A 20,120-nucleotide genomic window follows, 5' to 3' on the forward strand; every position below is an offset into this window, starting at 1 on the left:
CAGGTGACCGGTACAGATCTAGGTCACATTCTGTAATTAGACAGCAGAGATTACTGATGATATTATTAAATTAATACGTGCACTGCTTTAAACTGGGGGGAAATGTTTGAGCCAACTTGAGAAAGAAGCATTTCTTTTGAAGGTTTTAGCAAAAAATGTGTTTGTTATTTATTTTATCATAGAGGAATGAATTAATTGGTTGAATTGGTTTCGTTTCACGGTGAGTGTCTCTTAATTTATTTGCTAATTTATATAAAATTAAAAGCGCTGGTCATGGCTCTAATCCTCCCGTGTGTTTGAAGTGGTCAGTCGGGGGCGGGACAAGGGTGTTGATTGATAGCCGCTTGGCCTATAGGGCCGGCTGAGCTTCCTCCAGAAGGTCACGTCCTGTCTGGCCCCTGTCCACTGCACATTCCCACAACATATCCGGGGTCTCGGCCCTGCAAACTGGCTGACGCACGCACGCACACGCACACACACACACAAACAAACTCTGTGCCCCCTTGGCGCCACGCTGCGGTGGTGGTCAGGGCCTTGCGTGCCATTCAGGGTCTGGCGTGAGAGGGGGGGACGGCAGGAAGCAGGAGGGAGAGAGATGGGAAAATAGTCTTCAACCAATCACAACCCTCAATTCTCCTTATGGAAAAGGTTACGACACCCCGTCTCCCCCGTCCCCCCCCCAGTCACTTTAACTGTAATTTTGGGTCATTCTGCCTTTCACATCTATATTACTCAACACACCAGATGTATAGCATAGCTGCACCTGGCTCTCTATGTGTATATGGTTTATCTACTAAGTCCAAGCAGAAGGCGTTCACCAAATTCCTAAAACCACCTTGACCCTACAAAATGTTTCTGAAAGTTTGCAGCCAATTTCCGAAGCTGCGGCATATTTTTGATCAGTGGTTCTAAATACAAACATTTCTGCGACGGCCACTTGTGACATTACAAGCTTCCAGAGCTCAAACCTCGATGAGAGGCCCGGAAGAGCTCTCCGGCCTTCAGGCGTCTTATGTCTGACCTTGGACAATGGCTGCAGCGCCATCTTCTGGTAAGTAAGGTAAGTGCAGCAGTAAATGATGTGACAGATGTGTGAAGCTGCTTTTTCTTTAGGCCTAAACTCAAACAAAACCTTAAAGTCTTTTAGATAAGCGTTTGGAGAAATACTATAAAACATACTGGAATTATTCATAAAAAGATATTAGATTGGATTATGTGGCCACAGCAATAAAACTTTATATCAGAAGGAGGAAATAAGATGATTACAGCTATTTGTATATATGTATATATAGGGCTATAAAATACTTATATTTAAAGAAATTATTAATTCATTCTATGTTACATTTTTGCAACAAGGGATAAGTTGATAATTACAGGCAATATTAGAACAAATGAAAAGTTTTATGAACAATGTGTTATACTCTATTTTAGTATTAAATTATGGCACATCACTAAAATACTTTACTTAAATATTCTGCTCACAACTAAATAATAAAATCTTTCCAAAGCTCTGCTACCTCAAACATAACTCATCTCCAATGTGAAAATAATGAAATGTCCTTAAAGTGTCCTAATACTGGTTAAATAGGACCAAATAAAATAACCTTTCAAGGCCTCTGTCTTAACAAGCTTTGTCATCTTGTTATCCGGGGTTTGTCTTAAAGACTTCTACTACTTCAGCGTCCATGTGATTATTTGGATTTTCTGTGTTCCTCTGATCCGTCCGAAGACAAATGAAGTGCGTGGCCACAGAGAGACAGAGCGCTCACACAGGGTGAAGAGAGAGTCTGGGAAAACATTCCTTAGACGAGGAAAGGAGAGAGGGTAACGAAGAAAAAAAAAAAAAAAGAAGAGGAGGAACGGAAAGATGTGGTAATGACATTTTTCAATATGCCCAGACTTGTACAATATCAAACAAAAAATTGTAAAGGCCAGATTAGTAGTCAAAGAAAAAAGATGAATGAATAGAATCTTACTCCAACTTGATTTTGGGTGCAACACTTTCACTGCTGTAATACAAATGTAATACAAATGAACTATCAGCGGTTTGACGTTGCACAGAATCACACTTATTCTACACGTGCATAATAAAATAAGCACAACGATTTCAGTTCAGCTTTACACTGAAATCCCATTAACCCCAATGTGTTGTCACGAAATGGTCAAAACACAACACGTGGCTCCTGCTGCTCATCAATAATGTACAGAGATGGGGCGGGGGAGCTCCACAAAGCAGGCAAACCGTGGATGAGAACATGATTAGAGATGGATTTGGAGAAGAGAGCATGAGCGGGTAGAACGTGGTCGAAAGTATTGAAAGCGCCTGGATAAGGCCAAGGGTCGCTTCAGGAAGCCGGGGTCAGATGTGTGCCACGAAGGGGGCGGAAGGTGTTGACTAGATGCAAACGAGTCGGCCTCCTCGAGGAGTGACAGTGGAGCTGATAACCCACTTTCCACCCTAACCCGGAGAGGAGCTCTTTATAAGGACTTTCTGCTGCGGCCCCCGGGCACCTGAACATCCCCCGAAATAACCAGTGAGCTGTGACTCTGTAGGCCAACACGTTTCCCTCTAACAGCACAACACACAGTCCCTCCTGCACCTTCACCCATTCATACAAACACATCCTCTCATTTAATGCCGATTTACTTAATTATATGGATTTAAAAATGGATGAATTTTGATTTGGAACTCTACAAATACAGCATTTCGTGTGTTTTTAATGATACAATTTCCATTTTCAAGAGACTTTATTGAACTCTGCCCTCTAGTTGTATATTTAACCAACTTTTCCACTTCGCAATGTACACATCAATCCCAGCATCCTCTTCTTTCATTGTTTGTGGTCAGGAAGATGCTGGGAGTAGAGAAGTAAAAAAGAGAAGAAAAATAGGTGCAAAACTGAAAAAAGGCATCTTTGTGTGCCGACTGTGTTTCAAGCAGCGGAAACACTGTCTTGCAGCTTGACGTTACACGTAACAGTCCCTGCTGAAAAGCCCCTCTCCATTCTCCGAGGGTGCATCCAGATTTATGGCTTGACGGCAGCAACAGATCACAGCAGAGACGCAGCTTTCAGGACTTGAAGGATGTCCTTTAATTACAATTGGCAGGTTGCGGTTAGTTCCCCCTCCCCCCGTTCGATCCACAAGCATTGGATTGGATGATTTGAGAATTAGAGGAGGGAATTAAAATGAGACACTAAGAGTATTTATGACAAACATCTGTGAGTTTCAGATCTTAAATTGTCCCGGACACTCTGAAATCCACCGGATGTGCCTGACATATTAAAATGATCATTACTGTGGAGTTCTCTTGGCATCCCAGCCTTTTAACTGAACATCACAACATAATGATAACAAATGAGAGGTGGAGGTTCATGGTGGAGGGCACGTGAGGGAGTGCACGTGTAGGTTGTTGAGCCAGGTTAGGGGGCACGCTGGGGGTCAGAGGTTTCCGCTGATACAACAAGGACTTATAAAATGTCATGTTTTTAAAGAAAAAGATGTTGATATGGCAGATTTATCCAGAAAGTGTAAAGACACACTGGGAAAAGTTAAGTATTATATAGTGTTTCAACAAAAAGTGTTTTTTCAACCACAACTGGTTCACATCTCCGCTGACCTTCAGCTTGTCTCACTTCATCAGAGAAATTCAAAGGAATTCAGATTGGTGGGATCATTTTCACTCAGTCTGGTTCCTATTCAGTTTACTGTACGTGGCCCGCAGCCCACACAACCCCAGCACACGTTTTTTACTTCCAATTAGGACGTTTCTGGCCCCGAGACCGACTGCGCAGTCCCTCCCATGTGATCAAGCTAATTCAAGGCTCCCTCTTTAGGCGTCTGCATGGCAGCTTGTTCCAAACATCTTCACGAGCTGCCTGTTTCCAAAACAAAGCCACAGCACTGCAATTATAATAGGACATTAAACCACGCTCACCAGCGTTTGACCCAACAGCATCTCAGCTCCAGATATCAGAGCAGAGCTGTAGCGTGACCTTTTTCCATAAACAACGAAACAAAAAGGGCCCCTGATGGTTTTCAACATGGTCGTGAGTCGTCAGCATTCGTCTGCACGAGGATGGAACCTGCTGAGGCGACAGCGGCTAATGTCAGTCATGTCGGCCCTGTCATTCCTCAAGTGGCCTTTTGCCTCGTAAGCGATAGCCTGAGAAAAGGCAGCAGTCTTATCGTCAGATGGGAGCACGCAGAGAAGAGGAGGAGGAGGAGGAGGAGGGGAGGTGGAGGAGGAGGAGAGGGGAGCCAGACTACAGGGACGGACGCTCGGGAAACAATAACAGAGACAACTCTCACACACATACACACACACACACGCATCTGCAAACAGATAACAGGTTTGATAATAAAGTCAGATTAATGAGATAACCACAGGGGGAAAGAAACCTTGATATACATCTGAAATACATCTAGAAGGTCTCATACAGTTACTGAGTAAGGTGGGTGGGTTTCTGGATTAAAAGCATGTGTGCCTTTCAAGATTTAAATGACCGCCTCTTACCTGTTGTGGACAGTATGTTTTATGATTTTATATAGGATTGCTGACATTTTTCAATACCATGACATTGGAGCATTAATCTGTTATTGTATAATTTATACTCTTCTTCATATTTTTTCTATTTATGCCCTTTTCACTCATCGGTCCAGTGACAGTTTGAGGTTGGATTATATAAATAATGCAGATAGCACTTAAGGGAGGTTTTTGTGTCTGTCTACACATACTTATACTGACTTTTGCATAATTTTCAATGTTCATTCAGCAAATGTAAAGTTTAATTGGATGCATGTGTTGTATATGTTTCTAAACCATACCATAACCTTTTCTCCCCCCTGTCCATTTGTTTGCTGGCTGGTTTGTTGGTGAGCAGGATTACGCAAAATCTCGATGGATTACCAATAAACCTGGTGGAGTTATGTGGAATGCATCTAGAAAGAACTCTTTAAGTTTTTCGTGCAGATCTGAATCAGGGAGCATATCCAGGATTATTATTTTGTTCCACTTTCTTCATCATTGTGAGACATTAAATGCGTTTTTTGACATTTTCACTGATTCACCCAGGGAATAATTCATGGAATATTTAGAAGACTGATATCTATGAATATGTGATATCTGGTGCAGCTTGAATTAATCTAAGGGGCCTGTTGGAGGTACGAGCTCTACTGAGTGATATTCTAGTTGCTGTTGAAAATGCAGAAGCCGTTTGAGCAATGTCAGAAAAATCTTAATCGTTGGCAAAACAAAGTCCAATAGTGATGTGCACATTCATTGAGCATATAAAACAAATAAAACAAACTTTTTTCAGGCCTGTCACATTGTGGATCTGACAACATATATACACACCTATGTAACTAGTGCCCAGTGTTTCTAACCCACTGTAATGTTAGCAGCAGAGCTCTGATGCTCAAGGCTCTTCTGCGTTATCTCAAGTGGATGCTGTGTCAGTCCTGGGAACCCTAAGCAGTGATAACGCTGCCGGTCCCGATGACTGGAGAGCTGCTGTAGCACTAGAGAGAGCTGGGACAGGGGAGAGGGGGGTCATCAGATAGACAGGGGGGGGGGGGTAAAGGCCGGCCATGGCTCCGTATCTCTGCGCCAGGATTAAATGATATCAGCGAAACAAGCTCCTTCACTGCAGCTTGTTCTGGTCACAGATAGCTCAGGGACAGACAGTACAGATGCGTGATGTTGTTTCCCACAAATATCTTTTTATAGCTAGAACATGTTCAGGTGAGCATTTCAAGTATCAGTAGATATTTAAGCCTCCACACAACCACCTTTATTTCCATGAAAGGCAATGGAACGCCTGAGGATTAGAGCTAATCAATTGAGTATTTCTGTTTTGATTAAACTCTGATTTGGAAAGTGGGAAATTTGTGTTTGCTTCACTTGTCTGTTAAGTCATCGTCTTTCTTTACTGCACTTTTCTCACTTTTAACACAAATGTGGACAGAATGTGGTCACATTGAAAAATACGATATCTGGGGTAAGACACTGAATACTCCAGAATACACAGTAGTTGAATACAGAATTCATAATAGTGTACATTTATCTATATTCTGCAGTTTTTCAGAGGAATGGGTATTATGCATTTATATATATGAAACACATTCATAATACACATTCCAATATATACTGTATATACTTTATGCCATATACACGTACAGTACACCATACAAATATAAACATGTGGAAATGTATCTATATTACCAGCATATTTACAATAGCTTATGCACATTTCTTAATTTTTACGATATCATGAAGCTTTGTTTTTGAGCTATGCACCAAAATTATGAAGGCAATATATAGATATTACAGTTAATGCATTTAAATATATATACTTTGTGGATTGAATGTAATAAATCAGGAATATTGAAACAGTTGGGGGGGGGGTTTTTGGAGCTACAAAGTAAACTGAAACTTTATATACCCCGTGGATTGTGTCCTATCACTGTCTCCATGGTGATTAGACAGTGTTTGGAACAAATACGTTACCCAACGCACCTACCTCCCATCTTCCTCCCATCTTTGGCAGCATTCACGCAGACGACTGGAAGCCACAAATCTTCCCGGCAGAGCCTCGGCCCATGAGGAGCCACAGCCATAAATAACCTGTGATAGCCTGGACGCATATCATCAGAAAGCAGTCGGCAGTGTAACCACAAGCAGATGCACTGGGCTACTTGTCTCTCTCGCTTGCGCTGGTGTCGTGCTGCCCTGTCCTCTCAGGCCGCCCTGCATGTGGTCCTGTTTTGCACCTTCTCAGCAGCTGGAGATATAAAAGAATTCCTCCAGGCTGGATGATCGACTGCTGCATCTCCTACGAGGAATAAATAACATGATGATTTGACATGAAGACACAGAAAGCAGTTGAACGTGATGCTTCTCAGATGGGGGACAAGTTTTATTGATGAAGGAAAAACTCAAATCTAATGTGATAGTGGCCACACGATACAAAAAACAAAGTTTTAAAAGAAAGTTGCAGTATATCTCAGGAAGTTGCGGTATATTTTAATAAAAAGTTGCAGTATATCTCAATGCATATCGTTTGACTATAAAACTAAAAACAATTTGCTGAGGGAACAATATATAAAAAGCAATTTAAAGATTTGTAAAATTTAGATTTACAGATAAATTTAATAAAATAACATGATTCATAATAATATAAACTTACATGAGCTTCATCCTGACCATCCTGTCCAACTATCTTTTATAGACAAATGCGGTTATCCTGTGTAGGCCAAAAGTATTTGGACAGTTGTGCATTGATTTGTTCAGGATGTTTTTCTTCGGCACATTCAGAAATGAAACTACAATAAAGGGTCATGAGGTGAAACAAGTCAAATTAAGTCTGAAACCTGGCACTTAAACGTATCAATTATTTTCTGCAGAACAATAAAAACGTGCCAGTCCAAAGGTTTATAGTTTGGAAAAAGTGAACAATCCCTGAATAAGTGGTTCTGAGGGTGATCCAGCTGCAGTTCTACTTTCCCACCACAGGAGCGCAGCATTGTGCCTTTAAATCACAATTTCTAACCAGTAATTCTTAATGATGGAGTACAAACACCTTCATCTATGTTTTACACAAACAGTGGATTCAAGGCTTTTTAGAAAAAATTTAAACTTAAATGGACAATAAGACAATTTTTAGAGATGAATAACTGGGAACGTTCTCTTTACACCAGCAGGAACCAACAGCATAACAGCAAATAATAATGGTTTTCAAAAACTAAAACTACCATATTTACAGCCACAAAATCTGAAGAACATCAGATATAGAGACCCCAGTGCCCCGTGTGATATAAACTCACTAATTGAGTTGTATATCTCGTTTGTAATTTCCCAGATGTACTCGATCAACATGTCACTGACTGCAAAAGAAGACATGACACAGGATATTGTCTTTTTCAGATGTGTATTATGACATTAGATAATGTGTATAGACAAATTTTAGTACTCAAAACCATTGAAGCAGATAATTCTGCCAAACACGTTTAAAAGACGAAAATCCAGTTAATTGGATCCTTCTTTTAATTTCACTCTGTGACAAATACAGAGTTCAGGTAGTGATGAGGAGAAAAGATGAAGAACATCTCAGGAAAATCTTTCCTTAGTTCTTCTCCTTCAATCCTCAATCATACAAGGCACCGTGAAAATCTTGAGGGGGGGATGGGAACAAATCTGGTCTTCATCAGTCGGTCCCTCGTCGTGCCATTGATCATCAGTCTCCCACAGGATCCCCCCCCCCGTGATTATCCTCCTCACATTCTCTTCTTCATCTTGCCTTTCTTCTGACCGCCCCGTCCGAACCCTGACTTCTTAACTTCTCCAGCCCACTGCTTGTTGCTGGAGCGGAGCTTCTTTAGCCCTCCCTTCTGCAGGAACTGCTGCTTCTCCGTTTTCTTACGCTGCTTCAAAATCTCCTCACGCGTCTTGAGCTCGGAGCGCACTCTGCGGCCACCGGGCGTCATCTGTGGGCCCCCAGGGCTCTGGAAGCTAGGACCATGACCACCACGTCCACCACCACCACGTCCACGTCCACGACCGCGACCACGACCTGACAGACAGACGACACAGAAGAGAGAAGCATTGAGAAAAAAACTTGTTACAATGACAGAAATTAAAGAACTTACAGGTGATTAGATTCAAAATGGCTCAGAGCAGCTCCAACTTCGATCAGCAGCGATGGAAACATGACACGTGGGTGAGAGCACTAATTATTTCTTCTTTATTGGGCAGTCTAGACATTGATGCTGCATCTTTTACAGCACAACGTTATGACGCCATCCATGTTTGTCTAATTGTTTATTACATCGTGGGAATAATGTGTAATAACGTTGTTTTTTTTCATATCATGCAGGTTGCAACATTGGCAAGACAGAGGTTTTATGATGGGTTCGTTCAAACCTGACTCACCAGGGGCAAGTCAATTGCCTTTTTAGCAGGTTTAACCGGGATTTTTTTAAAAATCTGCATTCACCTGCTAATTTTGGTGTAAGAGATATATTAGATGAGGAAACATATACTAGTGTCATGACTGAATCTTAGCTTAGTTTAGCACAAGGGCCAGAAAAAAGGAACAAAGACATAATGTAAGGCTGTAGTCAGTTCCCCCATGTTTCCAGTCTCTGTGCTAAGCTAACCAGCAGCAGCCTTGTATTTAACCAGTCAGATGTGAGTGTGGTATTCACTCTCATCAGGTGTAATTTATCAGTTCTACAGTGTTTAAGTTGTGAGTTCTACCTCCTCCTGGCCTCATTCCGGATCCTCCCGATTCTCCAACTGAGCTGAATTCTCCATCATCCACCTTGTACTTTGTCTTCCACTCCTCGTAACTGTCATTAGGTTAAGGTCAGACAAACGGTCCACGATGCAGCTAAAAAACAGTGAAACATGAGACTAGCAGCGGCGGTAACAGAGAAGTACAGAAAGACGTTTGGTTGGAAGGATACAAGTTCTTCTTGTTCTTCTTGTTCCTGATGACCTGACCGCCATCTAGTTTGAGCTTCTTCTTCTGGTCCTCCCTTCCTGTGTCGCTCACGAAGCGCTTCCTCTTACGATCCCTACCAATGACAGAGAGACAACGTTATGGTTTGAAGGGAAAGAATCGGAAGAATTAAGATGTCAGAGAGGAGGAGGAGGAGGAGGAGAGACGGATTAAGGGTTAGCTAGTGAATCTAAAATTCTCACCATTTCATTATATGTTTGTTCTTGTTTAACTGGCCTCCATCATCTCCCATGAGGTCCAGGACGGCTGAGGAGGCCTGCTGCTCGAAAGCGGTGCCCTCTGTGCCAAGACTTAACCTAAGACCAGAGAACATGAGTCACAGTTAATATATTTCAATCGTGTGTGATTTTACACGTGTATTAAAAACTGCACTGTTTCCTCACCCTCTCTCAGAGTTGAAGTCTTTGGGTCTGTAGGGGATGTAATAGTCCTCGTCTTTACCCTTCTGACTGCTTTTGTTGTCCTTTGACTGTCCTTCCTCCCCGTCCTGCACTCGTTTTCTCTTGCCACCTACCACAACAGAGAACACCTCCTGGTGGAGACATGAATAATTACATATATACCAAAAAAAAAAACAATGTGGGCATTCGAAGAGCTGTGTACAAAATGAGGATTTGCAATAGTTGACAGAGAGTTAATGATGCGCTGTCTTATCAAAGTTTGTGCACAAACTTTTTCTTCCGTTTTAAAAACTGTCCAGGACAGAAAATAACAAATTATTTCAATACATCACTAATCATACCATTTCATTTGTGATTTGTTTCTATTTCCTACATGAGATAATAAATTGAATATTGTGGGGCACTGGATCCATGGTTTGATAAACAAGATATTTAAAAAATATCTACTTGGGCATTTCTGACATTTAAAAAACAATTGATTGAGTAAATAAACTGCAGATTACATGATAAATAGATTTTTTTTAAAAAACATTTAGTTGCAGCCCTAAGTCGTCTAGCATTGAATGGATGATTAGTGCCAATTTTTCCAATTTGACTGTGCAACCACATTAAATGACAATTCTTCAACTGGATGACCAACACACTAGAAGAAAAATGAAAACTTATTTTACATCTCTTTATATTTTAGCACTTCTCACTTCTTATCATATTAATTTCTTACATTCAGAGCGCCATCCTCCTCCTCGCCAGTGTTGTGTGTGTAATCTTCGTCAGCAGGGGCCGGTTTGACGGGCTGATGCAGGCGACTCTCTGCTGCCACGTCCTCTTTGTGTTTGTTGAATTTGTCCACCAGCCGCATGTCCTTGGAGCGTTTGGTCCGCATCACCACGCTGGCTTGTGTCTTACTGCTGGAGTTGATTTCAAAGATAGTCTGGAAGAATATGAAAGGATTTTGTTTTAGGTTTTATGACAAGTAAGCAGGAAATCAAACATCTACATTTGTGCCAGATGTAACTCACCGCTTTGGATTTGTAGCTTTTGATGGCATGGACTATTTGAAGGTGCTCGAGTTCCATTTTCTCCATACCTGACCCTGTAACAAGATCAATGAAATGCTGTTACCAGCTCCTGTCTCAGCTTCATCATCACTGTTCATCCTCCTTCAAACTGACCTAGTATTGGATGGACCGCCATGCAGGACAGATCTGTGTTTTTGACCCGCCTGAAGGACTCTGGCGAGGGACTAGGTCGAGACTTGATGTACTGTTTGTAGGCGTTCTCTGAGACACGAAACATGTTCTGCAGGTCCAGCGAGTTTTCATGAGTGGTGACGAGATGGGCGCCTTCGTCGTCCAGGATGCTCTGAGGGACCCGGCCGAACACACCGTCTTCATCTGGAGGAGAGGGGAGGTTTGAGCAGCAGAAAGTGATGAATAAAACGTTCTTTTACTATTTTCTGAGCAGACGCAGATTCATTCCTGGCAGGCAAAGCTTACCTGGTGAGTGTTCAGGTGTGGCGAACACAACAGGCCTTCCGAGGAAGAGGTGAAGGTCATAGACAAACGGCATCTCATCTGGACAAATCAAACTGTAGGTTCTGCCACTGCGGCCCGCACGTCCCACACGGCCTGATGGGAAAAGCAAGTGGCTGATTAGAATGTGTCATATCAGACTGATCACTGAATTAAATTAGGGACAAACCAGGACATGTATTCTATGTATGAGCCACTCACCAACTCTATGCAAGAAGAGCTTGGCCTTGGAGGGGAAGTTGTAGTTGATGACATTGTCCAGCATGGGGATGTCTATACCACGAGCGGCAACGTCCGTCACAATTAGCACCATCGCTTTCCGATGCACAAATTTCCCAATGTTGATCTTTCTGGCGGTCTGATCGAGGGCGCTGTAGATGTAGGCGCAGTCCAAACCTTCTGAAGTAAGCAGCTAAAGAGCAAAAATAAAAACAAGTTAACGTTTTTTTAATCATAAAAGCTTTTTCATCTGAGTTATTCTGCTGTTTGCATCTCACCTCCTTCACGTACTCGACGTGGTGTTTGGTGGCTACAAAGATCACCGTCTGCTCGTGAATCTTCACTACGTTCCTGAGAATATGAAGCAGCATTGCCGGCTTATCGTCCATACGCACTTGGAAAAATGACAGCTGGGGAAAGACAGGAGAAATTAAAACCGTTTGGAAGGGTAGGACAGATACAAAGTGAGGATCACTATAAGTCTAAGGAGCTCCCTGTCACATGAGCTGTTTGAAATAGATTTTTTAAAATGCACTAAAATCGTACAAAACATTACATTTTCCAGTTAATAAATACCAAAAACATGTTCATAGCACAATTTTGCAGATAATAAAATCAGATTCATATAATCAATGTCTATTAAGTTTACCTATTTTAAGTTAAAAAATAAAAGCATGATTCTATGGGAAGAAAAATCCAGAATCATTTGCACACTCATTTTGTCATGTTTAATAAGCCAAACAGTTTTTACCTTAATCTGGTCGCTGAGTTTAGAATCCACGTCCAAACGAATTAGCACTGGTTCTGTCAGTCCTGGAAAAATTGTGAACATCAATACGAAGATGAAGACATCGCGCAAAAACTGATTTAAAACCCTCATCAATCACAATGGATGCATGCAAAAACCGAACTGATGAGTTAACAGGATGAAGAATGTAAAGTTGATTTTACCGGCTCTGGCGAACTCCACCAGCAGTTTGGGCAGAGTGGCAGAGAACAGCAGCGTTTGTCTGGTGTCTGGCAGCCGGCGGATGATCTCCGAAAGCTGCTCTGAAAAACCCATTTCAAACAACCTGAGTGGAGGAGAAACACGGACACGTTAACAGATGCAGAGAAATGAATCCAAGCCGTGTTGTGAAAATATGTCAGCTCTAAATGCACGGCTCCGTCTCTCACCTGTCGGCTTCGTCAAACACCACGTACTCTATACTGTGCAACTTCAGGTTCATCTCCGTGATGACGTGCATGAGACGACCGGGGGTGCCGATGATTCTGCGGTAAAAGGACAGAGATCAGGATTTCTGGGGATATAATGCGTGGATTTTAAGATAAACAACATTAACAAAAGAGAAAATGCTCACATGTCAGGGTTTTCATGAAGGGCAGCAAACTGATCATCCATTCTGCAAAAGAGCACAGACGATTACTGTCCACTCATTAAAGATTTAAACCATAAACTGAAAGCACCAGACGATGGAGGAGTCACGTACCTGTCTCCACCGAGGATCAAGGCGGTCTTTAGTCCAGTGAATTTTCCCAACTGCAACAACAAAGACAATGCACATTAATGAATTTGTCGATTAGGATTTATTCATCAGCTGAGCCACATATTCTGTTGAGCGACCATAGACACTTCCCTTTTAAAACTGAAAACCCATTTGCAAATGTGAATGAATCTGCTTTAATTAATCTGCGAAACAAACAACAGACACCGTGAACTCCTAAACAAACAAGCACAAGAAGCAACTCGTCATTCAGCCTGACCTCCTTTGTGAACTTCATGGTCTGCAGGGCCAACTCTCTGGTGGGGGTCAGGATGAGGGCTCTGGCTCCTGATTTAGCTTGAGGGGCCTTCAGCTTCTCGAACATGGGAACCAAAAAGGCGGCCGTCTTACCGCTGCCGGTCCTGGCCATGGCTACTATGTCCTTGCCATCCAGAATCACTGGGACAGTCTGAGGTGGGGGAGAAAAAGGGAAAAGGAATTAAATAATCTCTGTCTAGCTGTAAGAGCTGTTTGATGAAGGAATCCTGAAGAGACTCTGACATACCTTTCTTTGGATGGGAGTTGGGACTTTGTAACCCTTCTTCATGACCCCTTTGTAAACGGGGTAACTGAGACCTGAAAACACATAAAATAACAGTAAATCAGACTTTACATGAGTTTGCCTTTCACATTTGAAGAACGCAGCAGGAGAATCTCCGGTTACATGTGTTAACAACAACATGAAAGTCTCCGGAGCGTTTAGGTTGAGGGGTGACGCAGCTCACAGGAGCCAGGACATAGTGTAAACATTCCAACGCTGAGATCATGCTTTATTATTTACAGTACAACCACACCAGTGTCCACCCACATCACCAAAGGCCCTTGAATCTGAAGCTGCTCGCAGACATTCACTAGACGTATTTTCTCCAGAGGAGGTGTATGTGTGAACGCAAATGTCCGGGTGAGACGTTCCGCAGTTTCTACGGACTTTATTCCGTAGAAATCTAGGACAAGACCATGTGAGAAAACAGCGGGGTATCCCCTGGGGGTGTTGATGACGCTTCTAACACGCGACAGATGAAAAGATGTCTGCTGTAAACATGATCACATGATCTACGCAGCAGAGTTAAAATGCCACTTCCTGCCTCTGTCTGTGGCACCCGGCTGCTCCACCACTAAGGGGCTGACAGGAGAAAATCCAGAGATTGTCCGGAGCCTCTGACTCGTACATTTGCGTTCTCACACACAGCCCCCTGCTGATAACTTCAGGAGATCATCCAGAGTTCAGAGCATGTCTGAACTTCCGATACTGGGAGAAACCAGTGTACGTGCGTCCTAGTGTGGAAACTCTCCACTGGCTCTTACCCATGGACTGAAAGCCTCCAGACTTCTTCTTCTTCTTGTTCTGGGCCCTGACCATCAGCCTGGTGTCCGGCTCCACATCGGACAGACAGTCGGCTGAGGCAGGGAACCTCAGCAGCTTCTTCCCCGGCTGTGAGATCAAATAAATAAGCACAACGGCGTTAAAAAAATAACTATATACAAATCAAGAAAGATCAAATGAAAAAGGGGGCATCCGGATTTGAACCGGAGACCTCTTGATCTGCAGTCAAATGCTCTACCACTGAGCTATACCCCCAACTGGCGAAACAACACGTCTATTGCTGATCTAACACAGAAACCCGATCTTGATGAATGACAACATAAGTAGTTCGCATCTCAAACATGATGATTATGAGGCGCAGCAACTTATTTAACTGTGTCTGAGTTCCTGTTCTTACGGAATCATCGTCTTTGACTTCAGCAGCCAGCTGGAAGTCTCCGTTGTCCGAGTCCGCCTCCGTGTCCTTATTGAACGGGTGTCTCCTCTTCTTCGTCAGCTTCTTCTTCCTCTGCGCCATGTTGAAGCTTTAACGCTCCTTCGACCGTCGCTCGACAACTTTAACTTGCGGGCAGTGAAGTAAAGAAATCTCGGCTCGTAGCGTCTCAAGTCACAACACGGAGGTCGGACATGTTGGATGCACGTGTGAGAGGATTCTTGCTTCCGTTTTAGTGCGAGGCTGCCACGGTGTTGTCTGATGCTCCACACCGACACCTGCTGCTCCGGGGTGGGATTACATGGTTACGGTGGCCGAGAGAGCTGAACGCATGTGCAAATAAGAAAACACATACGAATAGAAAAAACACCTGGAAATTAAGAAAATAACTTCATCAAATTACAAAGACGACAAACCTGTATGTCAAACTTGTGTAATTTCTGTTAATAGCAACATTTGTATTAGAATGGAGACGTGCATCTGTAAATGTCTTTAATTTACATTTAATCATTTATTGCACAGATGGGACCAGAGAATAGTTATTGTATACATTGAATTCTAATGAAAGTTTTTCACGTGATTTATGAGGGAGAATTCAAACACAGATTGTTCAAAGGTCTGACACCTCTTCCCCAGTTTTCTATACTGTGTCAGCATTTCTACGGATAGATTTGAAAACATTCAGAATTTGTGTTTCACGCCAATGATCATTTTCTCTTTGACTCATTTGAAACAAATGATTCTGCTTGAAATCAGAGCCCTAAATATGATTATTGCCTAGGAAATCAGTAAAATGCCTTTTTAAAAACTCCATTAAAATCTAAAGTACCTCGATTACTTTGAATTTGTCTCCCCAACTTCTTTTCGTATTAATATTATTCTTTTATTTATTCATTCACAGCCTCCATGTCTGTGGTGCATGATATGGCAAGAGAACAGAAGAATCGCATGCTCATAATTAAAGCTGACACTGACAGTATTGTGCGGACCCAGTGTCACACTGTCCTGCAATTTCAAATTATAGATTCTCAGTTGCTCATTTTTCGGGAATAATCTCAGTTATTCGTCCATCTATCTTATTATCTGGAAACTCATGAAGCAATAAACATATTCTTTATACACGTACAAATGAGAGTAAATCCTAAAAGCATTGTTGTAATATGCCTTTTTTTTATGCCTATGTTGGGATGACTATATATTTACATAACTCAAAAAACTCATGGGGCCAAGGAAGACAATCAGTGCAGTTCTGCCTGTTGCATAACTTTTCTTGAAATGAGTGCATAGGACATTTTGGCAGGCCAGGCCCACCCATCCATGCAACAACTGTCACACTTAAGCTACTGGAATCCTGAAATATGCTGCGAGATTGTCTCCCAAAAAACAGATTTTTAGTCCAGTGCACAAACATAAGCTCACAGACAGAGTCTCTGAGTTTCAGCAGACGATACTGTGCTAATTTTAGGAGTCTGACCTCGGATGCAGTCTTTATTACACATGCACTGAAATATCTTAAGGATTGGTTTAAAATAGTGTTACTCAACTCAAAGCTGCAGTTTGTCTGTCCTTGTCAAATGATATCATGCTGTTGCTGATGATATAATAAAACCAAGCTTTTTGTCCATTCATAAATATCACTCTCCAGAGGCTTATATTGAATATCCTCACAGCTTGAAGTGAAACTAGTCTTACACAACCAGCTGTAAGGAGATCAAATATGAGATCAAATATGTTTAGTTTTTTTTACTGAATTCTCATTTAGATTTGATGTTCAGTTCAGGATAAGTACTTCTGTCAAATGTTGTCCCAGAAACTCTCCAGTCATCTGTGCTTTTCATTGATTCTTGGGAAAAGGGGAAATGTATAAGTTATATTTCCCACATATGTTTTAATTGAAATGTGAGAGCAGCTGCATGCAAGACATAAGAACACCCAAATTAAATTTAAACATTTTATTCATTAGTCAACAACATTGTAAAAATCTCAAACTGAGTACAGACATTTCTCAGGGTACGATGTCATCCAGTGTACATTATACAGAATCCTCAGATAGACACCCATTATAAAATCCAAAAATTGCAATATTAGATGATTACACAGCCAGTACTAGATTATTACTTCTTTCAGTTTTTGACATAAAAAATCAATCATCATTTGTTGAGCTCCAGTATGAAAAGACACTCAATGTGTGTATCAACATCAACATGACATCAGCCTAAACCTTTTTAAAAAACTGAACAGTGAAACTTTGAAAATACAATATATTCAGAAGTGTTACAAAAAAACAAGTACATCTATATATCAACATCTATTTTCTTTTCATTGATTCTCGGGAAAAGGGGAAATGTAAAGTTATATTTCCCACATGTGTTTTCATTGAAATGTTAGTGGGGAGTGGAGCCTGCTATCTTCCTTGCGTCCACTGTGTCCATCAACAAAAGGGAGAGCCTTGGTGCCCTCTTCCCTTCCTCTGCAATGAACTCCAGCTGGTTATAGAAGGAGTCCATCACCTCCCTGGACGTGACCACCTCCAGGTCCTGCTGGATGAGCTGGAGGAGCTCACAGAGGCTCTCAAGAGACGGCCCGTCTCCGTTTTGCAGCAGCCTCCTGATGCAGCTGTACATTGCTTTCTCAGCCAGAACCTTTGATATGAACAGCTCTCCAATAAACCTGATGGTATTGAGGGAGCGACAGGAGGGTCTGGCGTTGTTTCGCTCTTCTCTCAGCCGATCAATCACCCTCACGTCCCTGACTGGCTCCAGGCAAGACCCCCCCTTCTGAGAAATGTCCTCCCTGTCAAAGTTCTTCCTGTACTCTGCCTGGCAGTGTTTGACAAGCAGAGACCTGAAGGAGAAGTTGGCCGACCAGTCGGTTAAGGATTGGACTTCCACCTGAAGAGGAGAAAACCATAAGGAAATATTAACACAAATGCAACTGACATACTTAGGAAAGAATCACTTTATACAGCAAACACCAAATGCAGTCAATAGTGATCAATGTGTGCTGATTTTTATCCTCAACTCTAAATGAAGTCATAATTTGATTAACACAACGTGGGTCAAAAGTGACCCCACTCAGTTTTTATTATTTATATCTTTGCAGTAAATTAATTTCGTCATTCAGTATTTCCGGTATTCTTCAATTTACTTGTTTTTATCATCACAAATCCTTATTTAAATTCTTCCTTTCTTACTTTTTGAATCAAAATCCTTTTTGTATCTCAACCCTTCTAATGCACAACATGGGTCTAAAATGACCTGTTATTTCATGCATGTTAGAGTGTTTCTTTGCTATATCTTTGAAATCAACTTATTTCATCATTTAATATTCTACGTATTCATTAAATATCTTGTTTTTGATTAACACAAATCATTATTTTAAATTGTCCTTTCTTACCTTATGAACAAATGTATATTCTTATTAAGTCTTATTTGAGAATCCATTACTAGATAGCTTGTTTGTCAAAGTTTTAAATTAATGTTACAACCTGCAAAAAAAGACAAGCTGCTCAACTAAGTAAGAAACAGGATAAAAGTAGCTTCCAGTCAGAGATGCATCACTTACTGTTGAGAGGTGTTGGCACAGCTCAGCGAAGACTGCAGCAGAGTGTGGTCTCTGCACGGCCCTCTCAAAGATGAGCTCAACCGTTTCCTGCAGGGTCTCCTCAATGTCCATCTTCTCGTCACTCAGCTCCGTCATGAAAGCTTGAAAGTTTTCAGTGACACAGCTGACGGACTCCTCAGGCTGGACCTGCTCCTTCATCACAGCTTCTTCAGAGGCAGCTGGAGCTTCCTCCTCTGTCTTCTCGGTCCTCTGGATGGATGGAAAGCCAAAGGCGATGTCCACCTGCGGCTGATCCTCGTAGGAGGCAGCGTGGAGGAAGACCACGGGCTCGGATGGAGGGCGTCGCCTCTGCTCAGCCCTCAGATCAGGTGGGCTTCTTGGCTTCTTTAAGGAGGCGGAAGTCTCCAAGAACACAACTGCCTCCCTGTCACTGTGCATCCGGAACATCTTCCTCCTCTCTTCCAGCACACGAGCAGCTGACTTGGAAGTTAATTCCACGCTTTGCTTTTGTTTTGGCATCATGGTGATTCAAATAAATCGTAGTTGTCTTCAATGCAAATCCAAAGAAACGAGTTCCGGTGAAAGAAGCGATTCAAGTGCAACGAGCCAAGTAGTCAGAAGAAAACTGAGTGAAAACTGAGTGAAAACTGACGGTTAAGTAATGACAGACTTCAAAGGTCTGTTTGCCTTTAATGCCTTTAATCTAAGAGATTAAAGCCAAACAGACCTTTGAAGTCCGTAGTTAGATTCTAAGCTATAGGAAGCAGGAGGGGGCGGGGGGTTGCCATGGTGACCTGCAGTGACATACATCAAAGGAACAAACATGATAACGTTCAAAAAATGCAGAAAAAGCTTAATTTTTTTTAAATGTACAAGTTGAATGTAGATATACATTAAATTCAAACTGAACAGTTTGAGTGAAAAATCCCAGAAGAAGTTTCTGAAACTTTAAAAATATAATATATTCAGAAGTGTTACAAAAATAAAGTACATCTATATATCTACATCTATTTAGATCTATCTACAGGGGGGGTTGTTGGGGTAGGGGGGCTAGTAGCATTCACGCTAATAAGGAATGCTAATGCCTGTTTGATATTGGTAAATGTGTCGCTTTCAGGTGTTTTTACAACGACAGTTTTAATTTTGTCAAACCACCCAGTGGAAATGTGTCCTTCGGATGATAACACTGACACTAATATGGCAGGCAAAACATGTGCAGCGCTGTTTGAAGTCAGTGGGCTGATGTACAGTAAATAAGTCCACACCATGGCAACAGCCTGGAGCTAATGCCATTCATAGTCCCTCACAGAGGCTGGCAGCTGTGGCCGGGAGCCAAATCTGTTGGGGGCGAGCTGAGAGGGATGCTGGGTTAACACGTGGGAAATAGGTGCAACAAACCCACCTATAGGATCCGCTTTTGTTCTCAAAGGTGATTTCAGTGATAAACCCTGGGGATTAGGATACGAGGCAGGCAGCGACAGGAGGGCTGTTGTGGCGTTTTCGACTTGGCATCCAAATAAACAGGGGGTTGGCATCAGTGTGCAGTCAGGTCGGCCTCCAAAGCTCCTGGCAGCGTTGTCTT

At 42.1% G+C, this 20,120-nt stretch overlaps 1 protein-coding gene and 1 non-coding gene across 3 annotated transcripts; both read right to left on the reverse strand.

Annotated features, from left to right (window-relative positions):
• Nucleotides 1-7,893: 7,893 nt before the first annotated feature.
• On the reverse strand, nucleotides 7,894-15,244 carry ddx54 (DEAD (Asp-Glu-Ala-Asp) box polypeptide 54). Of its 2 annotated transcripts, none has more exons than XM_034602927.1 (20): nucleotides 14,939-15,244; nucleotides 14,523-14,649; nucleotides 13,723-13,793; nucleotides 13,438-13,626; nucleotides 13,164-13,213; nucleotides 13,035-13,076; nucleotides 12,850-12,945; nucleotides 12,625-12,746; nucleotides 12,425-12,486; nucleotides 11,952-12,083; nucleotides 11,656-11,866; nucleotides 11,419-11,550; nucleotides 11,095-11,316; nucleotides 10,942-11,015; nucleotides 10,644-10,853; nucleotides 9,905-10,053; nucleotides 9,704-9,817; nucleotides 9,466-9,576; nucleotides 9,257-9,348; nucleotides 7,894-8,570 (listed from the first exon to the last, which is right to left on the reverse strand). In XM_034602927.1, the coding sequence occupies exons 1-20, from the start codon at nucleotides 15,056-15,058 to the stop codon at nucleotides 8,275-8,277; spliced, it is 2,622 nt and encodes an 873-aa protein (XP_034458818.1). In that variant the 5' UTR covers nucleotides 15,059-15,244; the 3' UTR covers nucleotides 7,894-8,274. The 2 variants fall into 2 exon arrangements, with proteins under 2 accessions (XP_034458818.1, XP_034458817.1); XM_034602926.1 differs by having other exon boundaries at nucleotides 7,894-8,572; nucleotides 9,253-9,348; nucleotides 14,939-15,209.
• On the reverse strand, nucleotides 14,725-14,796 carry trnac-gca. Its single transcript has one exon. It is a non-coding gene; the product is annotated as a tRNA-Cys (tRNA).
• Nucleotides 15,245-20,120: the final 4,876 nt, after the last annotated feature.

The sequence above is a fragment of the Hippoglossus hippoglossus genome, chromosome 12, assembly GCF_009819705.1.
Source record: "Hippoglossus hippoglossus isolate fHipHip1 chromosome 12, fHipHip1.pri, whole genome shotgun sequence".
In the NCBI taxonomy this organism is placed as follows: Eukaryota; Metazoa; Chordata; class Actinopteri; order Pleuronectiformes; family Pleuronectidae; genus Hippoglossus; species Hippoglossus hippoglossus.

Excerpts from the sequence above, each read along its gene's own strand:
- ddx54 (XM_034602926.1), bottom strand. The coding sequence starts at position 15,058 with ATGGCGCAGAGGAAGAAGAAGCTGACGAAGAAGAGGAGACACCCGTTC. Across the intron at positions 11,551-11,655 it reads GCTCTTCTTGCATAGAGTTG|GCCGTGTGGGACGTGCGGGC; the intron begins GTGAGTGGCTCA and ends TTTTCCCATCAG. Across the intron at positions 10,054-10,643 it reads AGGAGGATGGCGCTCTGAAT|GAGGTGTTCTCTGTTGTGGT; the intron begins GTAAGAAATTAA and ends TGTCTCCACCAG.